The sequence below is a fragment of the Astyanax mexicanus genome, chromosome 11 (assembly GCF_023375975.1).
Source record: "Astyanax mexicanus isolate ESR-SI-001 chromosome 11, AstMex3_surface, whole genome shotgun sequence".
Lineage (NCBI taxonomy): Eukaryota > Metazoa > Chordata > Actinopteri > Characiformes > Acestrorhamphidae > Astyanax > Astyanax mexicanus.
The window spans coordinates 50113885-50127510 of record NC_064418.1 but is presented as its reverse complement, the minus strand read 5'-3'; the positions used below and the strand labels follow the sequence as shown (position 1 = coordinate 50127510).

At 35.3% G+C, this 13626-nt stretch overlaps 1 protein-coding gene across 3 annotated transcripts in view; it reads left to right on the top strand.

Moving 5' to 3' along the window:
- The window catches only part of ppp1r1c (protein phosphatase 1, regulatory (inhibitor) subunit 1C), a 53723-nt gene that overhangs the window by 7930 nt on the left and 32167 nt on the right, over nt 1-13626 (top strand). For all 3 annotated transcript variants that reach the window (XM_049484847.1, XM_049484849.1, XM_049484848.1), the window contains exons 3-4: nt 831-891; nt 12518-12552. In XM_049484847.1, the coding sequence (XP_049340804.1) occupies nt 831-891; nt 12518-12552 (96 nt within the window). The remainder of the gene's footprint in view (nt 1-830; nt 892-12517; nt 12553-13626) is intronic.

Genomic DNA, 13626 nt, shown 5'->3' with positions numbered 1-13626 from the left:
ATCAGATTTGTTCCCTCTGAAGTACAAAGTCATTTCTAACAGCAATAAGTACAAATTTGTACCATTTATTCAGCCAAAACCTACATTCAGTATTCTGCATCACTGCACTAATAAACAATATATATTATAATTGCACATTTTTTATTTGAAAACCAGACAATTTTGGATCATGAAGTTATTGACACATATTTAGTTGATGGTAATGTTTATAATCTTTATAATCTTTACTGGCATGAAAAACCATGGGTACAAAAAAGGACTTTCACTGAAAGGTACTTTTTTGTACCTCAATATAAGGTACAGCCCCAGAGACAAGCTTTATACTCTTTTAAGTACAAATCTGTACTTACTTTTCTTAGAGTGTAGAAAATTCTATCTGTCAAGGTTTATGGATGTTTTTAGAACGTTTTAAATGTTTTTAAATTTCTTTGTCGATTATCGTTTAGCTGTTTAATGTTTTATGTGAGTCAAAAAGTTTTAGAACGTTCCTGTTTTATGGTGAGCAACAGTATTGGAACATCTTGTAATGTTCATATTAAAAGTGAATAAAATATATTTTTTGCCAAGTACATTTCACTGCAGACTCTTTCAGTTTCAGGTTTTTGTTTTGGGGGGGGGTTACTCCCTTCACTCTCCTCTTTAGCAGGTAAAATACAGGCTCTATTGGGGTTAAGTCTGTAGATTGAATAAACCAGTGTTCTAAACCATTACTTTCTTACAACTTTTATGCATTAGCAAATTAGCTAAAACATGCTAAATTAGCTAAAGCTAATTAGCTGAAGTTGATAGTAGATTTTATCTGAATTATCTACTTCCTGTCTGTCCCACAGATACGCAAACGGAGGCCAACTCCAGCAACGCTCGTCATCTATAATGACCCCAGCGCTTCAGGTAACGGTACACACACACACACACACACACACACACACACACACACACACTTGGGCATACAGAACCAGCTCTTATCTTAGAGCAGTGTGTGTTAGCGCAGTGTGTGTGTGGACAGAGGGGGTTGTTTCAGGGTCCATTGGGTCAAGGCTATCAAAAAGCACACACAGAGCTTAGCGCTGTGCTGCTAACCCGTTAGTGCAGGGTATTAGCCCATTAGACCCGTGACTCATTACACCCATTTATCCAAAAACGCCCATAATAATTATCCTCATTTTTCGGGGGAAATGAGGTAATAAGTGAAGCTCAGCAGCTCTGTGTTCTCTGTGTTCTGAATCACGTCACGACTGAGACAATTTAAAAGCACATGCTTTTATTTATTTAGCCTGTTTTTAACTAAAGCTTTATTATTTATATTTATTAATCTTTATCAATGACTTTATTACTTTATTACTTCAGTTCTTCTCCTGTCAGATTAATTCTAATTCTAATTCTAAAAAAAAAAGCTTAAAGGCTAAAGCTGATGTTTTTTCCATGTGGGTCAGCCAGACGTGACTCTTCCTGTAGCAGTTTTTTTTTCTCCAGTTTCTTTATTCAGAGTCTTTATTTGAAGGTGTAGGAAACAGTACTCACCGCTCTCTGGCTTCTGTATCTGTAATTTCTCTAAAGACTAAAAGAACTTCTAATTTTAATAGTTTTAATAGTAACAAAGTTCTGGAATAACTGCACTACTGCTTTACTACATATTTTAACATCTATTTCCAAAACTCAGTTTATTTCTATTTCTACAGTCCAGATGTAAGCTGTAACCAATGACGTGTTTCTTCTTTGCTCTTTTAAAACCCTTGGTTTTGGAAATCATATCTGAAAAAAAATAAGATACCACAAAAGGATGAGTTTCTTTGATTTTAGCAAATTACATCACAAGCCATCAAACCAAACTGAACTGCTTGAATTTTTGCACCAGGAGTAAAGCAGCATAAAGTTATCCAAAAGCAGTGTGTAAGACTGGTGGAGGAGAACATGATGCAAAGATGCATGAAATAAAAACTGTGATTAAAAACCAGGATTATTCCACCAAATATTAATTTTTGAACTCTTAAAACTTTATGAATATGAACTTGTTTTCTTTGCATTATTTGAGGTCTGAAAGCTCTGCATCTTTATTTTTGTTGTTGTTATTTCAGCCATTTCTCATTTTCTGTAAATAAATGCTCTAAATGAGAATATTTGAATATTTTTATTTGTAATTTGGGAGAAATGTTGTCTGTAGTTTATAGAATAAAACAACAATGTTCATTTTACTCAAATATAAACCTATAAATAGCAAAATCAGAGAAACTGATTCAGAAACTTAAGTGCTCTCTTTTATCAATGACCTTTTTGATGATCTGGCCTCCATCCAGCTGTTAAACATTTTTTGTGTTGAAATCTGCAGAAACACAATCATATCTAAAGCTCAGCTGAAGAATGATGGGATTAATATTGCGGATGCAGAGTTCGGACCTTGAGAGCACCGTCAGTACCGTTATCAGTGTGTGTCGGATTGGGACGGTGTGTTTTGTCTGCTGTCTGGAACAATAAGTGAAGTGTGATAAGATAAGATCTGCAGGACCTTCGGGGACAGAGAGGACAGAATGTTCTAAAACAGGACTAGCTTTTGGATAATCTTTGTAAAAGTAAATTCTATTACTATTTCAGGTGCTGTTCTGTAGCTGTGGGCCTGATACAGTTTCTAGATAGGTTCATAAAGAGACACTAACCCTAAAACCCTTCAGTGCTCCCATCTGTGTTCATTTGTAGCTCCGCCCCCTCATTACCTTCCCCGGTTGTTTCCTTTTTCCCGTTCCTTCCATGTGTACAGTGTTTATTGTGTATTATTGTGTATTTATTATTATATCTATTAGTATTAGTAGTTTTCAGTGTTAGTTTGTCTGGTCTTGTGTGTTTTTGACGTCAGTCAGGTTGCTGTTTCTTTGTTTCCTGTTTTGTAGTTTATTCAGTGTTTTTTCTAGTAGCCATTTCTGTTTTTTTGGCCCTGGTTTTGATTTCAGTTTTGGTTTATTGTTTGTGTTCTTGTTAACAAACTACCTGCGTTTACATCCACCTTGTTCTTAAAGTCACATTGTTCTTAAAGTTGCATTGTTCTTAGTAACATTTGTAAAGTCACGCCATTCTTAAAATCACTTGGTTCTAAAAGTTTGATTGTTCTTAGTTAAGCCATTCTTAATATATAAAGTTACATTGTTTCTAAAGTCATGTTTTTTATAAAGTTAAGTTTTTATAAATCCAAAAGTTATTTCAGTGATATTTTACTGAATTTAAATATCTTTTATTTTAACTATATTAATGGATTGTATAGGGATATGGTAATTACACCTCTATACTTCTAAAGATTAAGAATATCTGGAGTAAATAACAGGTGTGTGTGTGTGTGTGTGTGTGTGTGTGTGTGTGTGTGAGCAGCTTCCCTGTTGCGTAACCATATGGAAAAAAGCACAATCACACAGAGAGCTTTACTCCATCAACCGAACACACAGCCGGCCTTTATTCTGCAGCAGAAACCAGTAAACCCAGTAAACCAGTATAAATATCTGTGGTTTGGCTTCAGTGAACGCTGTATAAATCCTGCTCGCCCCAGTTTAACCACTTCAGCTCTCAAACCTGAAATACAATAAACTACACACTAAACTACACACTAAACCACACTGATAAATGAATTGTAATGAGTATTTATACAGTATAGTCTGATATTTATGATAAATTAATAGTGAAGTGATCTATCAGAATCTATCATGAAGTAACACATAAGGAATCATGTAGAAACTTAAAAACAGTGTTAAACAAACCAAAATACTCTGTGAAGAAGTATTTAGATACTCTTATCTGGGGAGCTGTTTGTTAACTTGTGGTTTCTGTACAACAGAGGAAACTCTCTCTCTTCTATCCTTTTCTAGAGTGGCCCTGATGAGTGCCAGTTCCATCGTTATAAGGTTTTTGATGGTCTTTGCAGTGACTGCACTTGAGGATACTTGCAAAGTTCTTAAAAATTAAGCGATCTTAGCCTATGAATATTTATTTTACTTAGTCTATGAATATTTTCTCAATTCTGCTCTAGAGAACAAAAGTCAATGCAACAAGCCAATTCAGCTAAAATTTAATTATTGTCACTTCGTCCATATTTACAGCACTGATGGTCGGCGTCTAGTCGCTGTGATTTACTCCCATTGTTCAAGAAAACGTCCAAACAATGAGCTTTTCAGACACGATAATATATGTCTGGTTTAAAAAAAAAACAGTAAACTGTATAAAACAGAAAATATATAGTTATATATATATATATATATATAGTTATATATATACAATATAAATATACAGTTAATTACAGGTATATACTTTCTTTATGTTTATTTGTTTATTTGCATTCAGTATTCTAATGTTATATAGATTTAATTTCAGGTAGATACTACCACTGATCACTGACTTTATTATTGTTTATTTACACTGTAATTAAGTAATTGTGTGTTTAAGTCAGGATAACTAATTTTATCAAGTTGAGTTAAATTACCAGCCAGTACAACTCAATAAAACCTGAAAACTTAAAAATGTTTGTTGAGCCAATGAAAACATTTGATTTTAACCAACCTTTAGTTACTACACGTGTTAATGCTCTTTCTACAATGTTGGTTCACACAGCTTTCCCAAAAGCTCCTGGCACCATAGATTTGCATATTGGGTGTGGCCTCTCCTTTACTTACCATCTTTGTATTGTCGGTTGCCCAAAGCTACCTTATCTTAGTCGTGCTTTAGTGTGATATAAGTGTTGATTATTAGGCCTCAGTGTTGTAGGTTGTAAGAGCAAGTTACCTTTATTCTGTGTTTCTAGTGCTCGCAGTATGTTGGCTTGGAGCTACAGAGTTATGCTGTCAGTATTTATACATATATGAAATGAACTAAATCCGCAATTCTTCAAAAAAACAGTTGAGTTAATTAAACTATTGTTGTGTGTATTTGGATTTTGGGTTTATTCTATTCATGTATAGAGCAAAATACAGATAGACACTCTTTTACTGACCACTGACTTTATATTTAATTTTTTATTTGGGTTTATGATTTATTCTAATGTTATATACATTTAATTACAGGTAGATACTCTCTTACTGACCACTGACTTTATGATTATTTGTTTATTTGGGGTTTATGGTTTATTCTAATGTTATATAGAGTTAATTACAGGTAGACACTCTCACTGACCACTGACTTTATCCTTTTTTTTATTTTATTTTATTTGGATTTAGTATTCTAATGTTTTATATACACTTAATTACAGGTATATACTCTCTTACTGACCACTGACATTATGTTTTATTTGTTTATTTGGGTTTATGGTTTAATCTAATGTTATATACACTTAATTACAGGTATATACTCTCTTACTGACCACTGACTTTATGATTATTTGTTTATTTGGGGTTTATGGTTTATTCTAATGTTATATACACTTAATTACAGGTAGATACTCTCTTACTGACCACTGACTTTATGATTATTTGTTTATTTGAGGTGTATGATTTATTCTAATGTTATATAGAGTTAATTACAGGTAGACACTCTCACTGACCACTGACTTTATCCTTTTTTTATTTTATTTTATTTGGATTTAGTATTCTAATGTTATATACACTTAATTACAGGTATGTACTCTCTTACTGACCACTGACTTTATGATTATTTGTTTATTTGGGTTTATGGTTCATTCTAATGTTATATAGAGTTAATTACAGGTATAAACTCACTAATAAACAGCATAAAACGTAAAGTCAGTGTTCAGTGAGAGTGTGTGAGAGTGTCTACCTGTATTAATGTATAAATGTATAAATGTATACCCTCAGGCTGTTTCGTACAGAATTCTGTGTGTTTGATGGTGAAACCTGACGCTGGAGGATTTGTGCCGCTGGTCTGGATGTATGTTGGTCAGAGTTCAGCCGTAACGTGACATTTAAGTAAAGGTCAGCGCTGAATTATCCAGGAGGCCATTTTTAGAGTAATCTTATCAGTGTGTGTGTGGAGTGTGTGTGTGTTTGTGTGTGTGTGTGTGATGGTAAAAGCATGGAAGTTCTATCATCAGTACAGACGTTATCCGTGATCATGTGATAAAACCCATTCAGCTGATCATTAACCTACTTATTCACGTCCGTCTTCTTCTCAGCCAATCAGACGTCACCCAGCATGCATACATAAATATGAACACAGCCTGATGGTTATTATGATTTCTTTAATTTTTGCTTTTTTATCATACTTACATTGGCGGCAACCAAGGGCGTAGGAGCGGGTTTGATATTGGGGGGGACACATTTGCTAATACGCACCAAAGCCCACATAGTTTCTTAGAACAACATTTAAGGAATTACTTTTAATCACAAATAATCCCTTTTTTCTGTACTCTGTTTATTATTAGTTACATCCAAGTAAAGGTGACTTTACTACCGCCATGCTACTCCAAATTACATTTAAACAAATACGCGTGAAATGTCTGAATTATATACATATATGACAAAAACTGATCAGTTATCATCTGCGCTTTTAATTGTTTCTACTGAAAGCACTTCTTATGATGGTGTCCTTTTTTACGTTTCATAGAGATTTTTGACAGAAGTTAATATAAATATTAGACTAAAGAAAAAAACATTTGGATTCGCCTGGAATCCCTCTATTTACTCAGGATTTAGTCTTACTGTGAACTACAAATAAACAGAAGTCAGGTTAGAGCAGTGTTTCTCAACCCTGTTCCTACACATTCTACTGCATATCCCCACTGCCTTCTCTGCTTTAAAGTCACTTAATAAAGTAAGTGGAGGTATGATGTGTCTAATACACTGCTGACATACATAATGAAAAGGATTTAAACAGGTAAACTCAGTAAAGGACTGTTTATTAGCTAATCAGTTGGATCTGGTGGAAAACACACAATTTTAGGGCAGAGATCAGGGTTAATAAACTGCTTTAAACTACCAACATAAAGTACTGTACTAAATTCTGGCTATCCACTACATCTGGCTTCTAGCTAACTATTTTTTTAGTTTACTATAGCTTACAGTAAGTCCTGCAATCCTAAATGAATAAACACAATTTGAAAATGAAATAGTGATTAGCTGATCAGGCATATCAGGGCAAGCTGAACATAACATATATGTTTTTTTTTAAGCCTTGACTCCCTGTCTAGCTAATTCCAAAGTTAAGCTAACTGACTAACACAGCTGCAGTTTATTAATCACACGGTGGGTTTAATCTGTGTGTTTTGATTTGGAGAGGAGTCTTTTTAACCAGCTATCAGAAATAATCTCAACACAGGTCACATGGTAAACTCCGTTACCTCTTAGAAAAATCGCCGTATATCCAGATTTACTTCAACACCAGCTGATGCTGGACACCGCTTCTAAATCTCACAGCGAGGGGGAGGGGCTTCTCCTCCACCAGCACGCTAACTCTTCTCGCAAGACCAGCGAGCTGATTGGCTGTTTCTTCTGAAAGGCGGGACTTTCTCCCTGAAACGGCACCGTGATTGGTTTCCCAGCGCTTAGCGGTCGGTCTCTTCATTAACAGTACGACTGAGCTGAGCGAAACTATTTCATTTTTGGGGGGGACATATCCACCTGTTTCTAATATTGGGTGGGACATGTCCCACCCATCCCCCCCGGTTCCTACGCCAATGGCGGCAACTACTGCAATCAAGCTTTACTGAATTTTACTGAATTTTATTCCATTCTTCTTTACAGAATTATTTTAATTCAGACACTTTGAAGGATTTTCCAGCTTAAACATCCTGTTTTTCTATTTTATTTCAATTTTTTATTCCATTTTCTTCCAGTTTACACAACTAATTACCCAACCCACTCATCAGGACTCCCTCTATCACTAGTGATTCTCCAACACCAGGAGGGTGAACACTAGCACATGCCTCCTCAGATACATGTGAAGTCAGACTCCGCCTCCTTTTAAACTTTTTGCCTGGTAGCATCATCACAGCGCTAACGCTCAGAGGAAAGCACAGCGACTCGGTTCTGATACATCAGCTCACAGACGCAGCCCACTCAGAGAGAGCAAAGACAACTGTGCTCTCCCAGGGCTCCAGCAGCTGGTGGCAAGCTGCATGAACAGGATTCGAACTGGCAATCTCCTATTCACCCAGTCTCCTTCTTAATATTAAATTAATAACACTGAGCGAAACTGAGGTGGTTGAGACCTGCAGTTCTCGAAGATGGCACTGATGTTTGATATATGTCTGCATAGGGTTAAAAATTAAAGCTCCACTTTTCCTCTACTGGAAGTGTTTAATTCGGCTTTTTCGTGCCAGCGGTTTCTCTCAGTAAATTGCAGTTGATGGCAGCGTCTGATTATCTCTCGCTCTCCTGCAGATCCTTAACAGAGGAATCCTTTCACACCTGCTTTAAAAAAGCCCTAAACACACTGTTTCCTGCAGACCCTGCTGACCAGATGTGCTTTAAAGCTGCATTCAGTTAGATTCACATGATATAGAGGGAACAGTGTGATTATTACATTACTATAAAAGACTGATAATAAAATGCATTTGAAGATTGATATCAAGGCATGGTTTAAATTTTGCTTAAATTTCCTTAAAATTGGCGATTCACCAATCAAAATTTCTGCATTATTTAGAGTTTGAGAGGCAAACAGTCATTGTATGTATTACCAAAATAACTTTATGAAAGTTGTTTAAAGGTAAATCAATCTGAAAAAAATTCTAGTGCAGACAATCAATCAATCAATCAATCAATCAATCAATCAGTCCACCTTTATTTTTACTCAGGAGTACTTTTAAAAGGGATTGAGAATATTTAATAAGAAATTTGAAGTAATAAGATAAATAAAGTAATGAGTAAATAAATAGAAGAAATACAATAGGACATAAAAATAATAAAATAGGAAATTTTTAAAAGACCATGAAAACATTGCCACAAAAAGTCAAGAATTTATCAAATATAAAATGAAAAAACATAACAATATAGTAAAATGATAATAATGATAAGAAATGATAAAATGAATAATAATAAACTAAGAACATGGGTATCAAAACACAACCAGTAGAAAAAAACAAATTAGACAAATAAATTAATATAAATAAAGAAATAAAACGAATTAAAAATGTAAATAATAAAAAAGAAAAACTCATTTAAACAACTAATTTAAATCACAGTCACCGCATCTATATATAAAGTTATCCAAAAGCAGTGTGTAAGACTGGTGGAGGAGGAGAACATGATGCCAAGATGTATGAAAAAAAAACCACCAGGATTATTCCACCAAATATTGATTATTTCTGAACTCTTAAAACTTTATGAATATGAACTTGTTTGTTTTCTTTGCATTATTTGAGGTCTGAAAGCTCTGCATCTTTTTTGTTATTTCAGTCATTTCTCATTTTCTGTAAATAAATGCTCTAAATGAGAATATTTTTATTTGGAATTTGGGAGAAATGTTGTCTGTAGTTTATAGAATAAAACAACAATGTTCATTTTACTCAAACATAAACCTATAAATAGCAAAATCAGAGAGACTGATTCAGAAACTGAAGTGACCTCTTGTTTTTTTCTGGATTCAAATTCAGATTAAAATTCACTTCAGTGCTGTAATGTGAACACATGCTGAGTCTGATTGTCCGCTGTGTGTTTTCTGTGTTGTGGTGGAGTTGAGTGGGCCGGGGGTCCGCTGGCTGGCTGGTGGTCTGTTTGGACCGAGCTCTCTGAGATTTGGGTCGGGTTTTGGACGTTCATCACGGCGCTGAGAGCGTTCACACAGAGCCGCATTCACTCCACACACTGCTCTCTGTGTACCCGGCACTTCTGAGCGGTGGCAGGAGCTGCTCCTGGCACTCTATAAAGGAACCTTTCTGAAGGTCCAGGCTGGAGCTGGCAGGTCCTCCAGCTCGAGTCTGATCCAGGAGCCTCGGCTGCTGGTTGAGTAATAAACCCAGTAACCCCCCCCCCCTCTCACTCTCACTGGGAGTAATGGTTTCATCCTGTGGGCTGGAGGCTCTGATCTCTCTGAGTGCTCCTCTCCAACTTCCTGTTCCTGTTTATTACTGCAGTTGTGAGCTCATTACTGAGTGTACACTCCAGCCTGAGGGAGACGGAGAGAGAGAGTGAGCATTACAGAGAGAGACAAAGGGAGAGAGAAAGAGAGAGAGAGAGAGAAAGAGTGAACAAGTAACATTTATGAAGCAGCCATTTCAGCCACTTTTGCACACAGTTATCACACTATACTCTGGATATTTACCAGTTATTAAGGAGAGAGGAGTGAGAATAAGTGAGAGAGAAAGTGTATGAGTGGGTAAGAGTGAGGGGGTGAGTAAGGGAATGAATGAATGAATGAATGTATTAATTAATTAATTAATGTGTAAGATAGGGAATGAATAAATGAAAGAATGAGTGGATGAGTAAGGGAATAAATAATTGAAAGAGTGAGGGGGTGAGTAAGGGAATGAATGAGAGAGCGGGTGAGTAAGAGAATAAGTGAATGAGAGGGTGATTAAAGAAAATGTGTGTGTGTGTGTGTGTGTGTGTGTGTGTTAGTGTGTGTGTGTGTGTGTGTGTGTGTGTGTGTGTGTGTGTGTGTGTGTGTGTTAGTGTGTGTGTTAGTGTGTGTGAGTAGTGTGTGTGTGTAGTGTGTGTGTGTGTAGTGTGTGTGTGTGAGTAGTGTGTGTGTGTTAGTGTGTGTGTGTGTGTGTAGTGTGTGTGTGTGTGTGTGTGTGTTAGTGTGTGTGTGTAGTGTGTGTGTGTGTGTGTGTGTAGTGTGTAGTGTGTGTGTGTGTGTGTGTGTGTAGTGTGTGTGTGTGTGTGTGTGTGTGTAGTGTGTGTGTGTGTGTGTGTGTGTGTGAGTAGTGTGTGTGTGTGTGTGTTAGTGTGTGTATGTAGTGTGTGTGTGTGTGTGTAGTGTGTGTGTGTGTGTTAGTGTGTGTGTGAGTAGTGTGTGTGTGTGTGTGTGAGTAGTGTGTGTATGTGTGTGTTACAGGGTTTTCCTGGCTGTATTCCCTCAGTGTGAGGTCAGAGCGCAGCTCTATTACTCTCTATAATAACAATAATCTACTGTTGACTGATTTTCCTAAACGCCCTGAACACAATGCACCTTATTATTCGCCCTATTAAACTCTAATTATCAGATATTAACCAATCAGGTGCAGCGTGGTTTCGTTTATGAGCGGTCACGTGAGTGCTGAGTGTTCTGTATACGGTTCTCATTATAAAATACACGCAGCGTGACTCGTACGAGAGATTATAATATTATATTTCTTTATATTTCTTTATATTTCTCCACCTGCCTGGTTTAAACAGCAGCAGCTCAGTTTCCTCTGCTGAGAAGAGTTTGTTGGACACGTCCAGGTAGCTGCACCGTTACAATAGCAATCCACCAAAGACAGAGCTCACCTGATCTACTCTTAAAGAGAATGATGATTTCAACTCCCATAATTCACCTTGCCTTACCTTTAGCATGCTGAAACCAGTGTTTAATCATCCTCTCTCACAAGATAACACCTCACACCTGTGTTGCTGTCCCATGACTTTTGGCATATTAGTGTAGTCCCCTGGTTTTCAGCTTTCGGCTGGATGTAGAGCCCAGCGTCCCTGATAGTGACTGTTCACTAAAATCAATTTCAATTTGTGTGTGTGTGTGTGTGTGTTGCCTGAGGGTATGCACTATTCACTAAAGCGTGATGCAACTGGACGTTATTGGAGGCTGTTTTCTGCATTTCTCTGCTATAGTATAAATCATCACTGTCACGCAAAATCTCCAGTATCTCCAGAACAGCAACTATTTAGGAGAAGTTATATAATTATAACCTTTCAGTGAAAGTTTGTGTAAAAAATAAGCATTTGTATTTGTACAGTCTTTAATTATATTTTTCTTATTTATGTATTTTAAAACTGTATTTTTAAACTTTTAAACCTTTTAATTTATTATTATTTTTATTATTTAACAGATTGTTATTATTTTATTTTATTACAATTTTACTTCTTATTTTATGTATTTATTTTTTTTTTACTTTTTCCTTTCTTCTTATTCTTGTTCTTACTGTAATTTTATATATTTACTTATTTATGTATGTATGTATTTATTTATTTTTATTTTTTTATTTATCTTTATAATTCTAATTCTTGTTGTTTTTCCTCTCATGTTGAATTGCTTTAATTGCTTCTGGTTTTATGAGATGTTTTTCCCTCTTCTTAATTAAATATTAATTGTTTGTTATTTTTAATGCTTTTGCCGTTTAGATTTATTGTTTTGTTTATGTGGTTTCTTATAATTTGATTATAATTTAATAGAGTTTTATTTCTCAGTCCCTTTAAGTTGTAAACGCCCAGCTTTATTGAAAATGAGGGCGACCCTCAATGCTTTCCTTATTTTACTCCTCTTTTTTCTTCATTTTATATTTCTTCTTTGTATATTGAACGTAGTGTATGTTAGCAGATCCATTAGCTTAATCATTAACCTGAGAAATATTATTAAAAAATAGTTTTATATAAGAATGTATATCTGGATACATGGAGACGTATAGTTAATGTGTATAATTAGAGCATAATTTAAAAAACAATGAACTTTCCCTCTTTTTCAGATGATAAACAGTCATCGAGCAGCAGTCAAGCAGAGGTAAGCACAGTGCACACTTTCTGTCTGTTTAAAATGCTAATGAGCGCTACATTTAGCTATGCTAAACGTTTAGCTATGCTAAATGTACCCCTATCTGTCTACCTGTCCATCTGTCTGTCTTTCTGTCTTTCTATCTGGAACAAGTAAACACAAGTAATACATGTACCTTATTATAGGAAACGGCTTCTGTTTTTAGGTATTTCAGTGGCCCACATACAGAACGGCAAACCAGGCATTGTGATTTTACTGTTATAACAGGGTTATCATCATTTTCACACTATAAGTTATACAGGAGTTTCAGTGAAGTTTCTCCAGCACTAAGACTGGAGCAGTATTAGCATTAGCGGCCTTAGCCTTAGTGCACCCAGCCTTAGTGTAAATCTGGAATTCTAAGCATACTGTAAATAAACAGAAGTGGTCAATTGACTTTAAAATAAATATTTTTAAGAATTACTGTTTTGTTTACTTAACCCTCCTGTTATGTTACAAGTCAATTTGACCCGTTTTAGTGTTTGAAGATCCAGGAAAAATAGTTAAAAGTTTTTTGTTTTTTTTTTCAGTATGAAATTTCTTCTGCTTGCCTTAATTACTGTAATCATCCTATAATATGAAAATAGTTCATATTACATATTTGCAACAACCACCCCCTGCAAAAACTAAAACTAAAACTAAAACAAAATTTGCAATGTTATGTTTCAATGTTTTATGTAAAACTATTGTTTTTTTATATATGTTGGTCTTTTAAAAGTAAGTAATAAAGTAGTGAAACATTAAAAAAGTTGGAAAATGTATTTTTTTAATGAAAAATGAGTGAATTACCCTAATTGAAGCACTACCTGTTACCTGAGGTAAGAAACACCACTGCACTAAATATTGATGGAATAATTGAAGTAATTGAGTTATTAATAATATATTTACACTGCTTGTACGGATTTTTTGGGGGGTTTTAGATTTTACATTTTTTGTATAATTAAACACCATTGCTGTTCCTGACAAACAAACATAATAGGAGGGTTAAATTAGCTTAGCTTTAATTGCAGTAGAATTAGAAGTAAAACATGGCGACACCGCTGT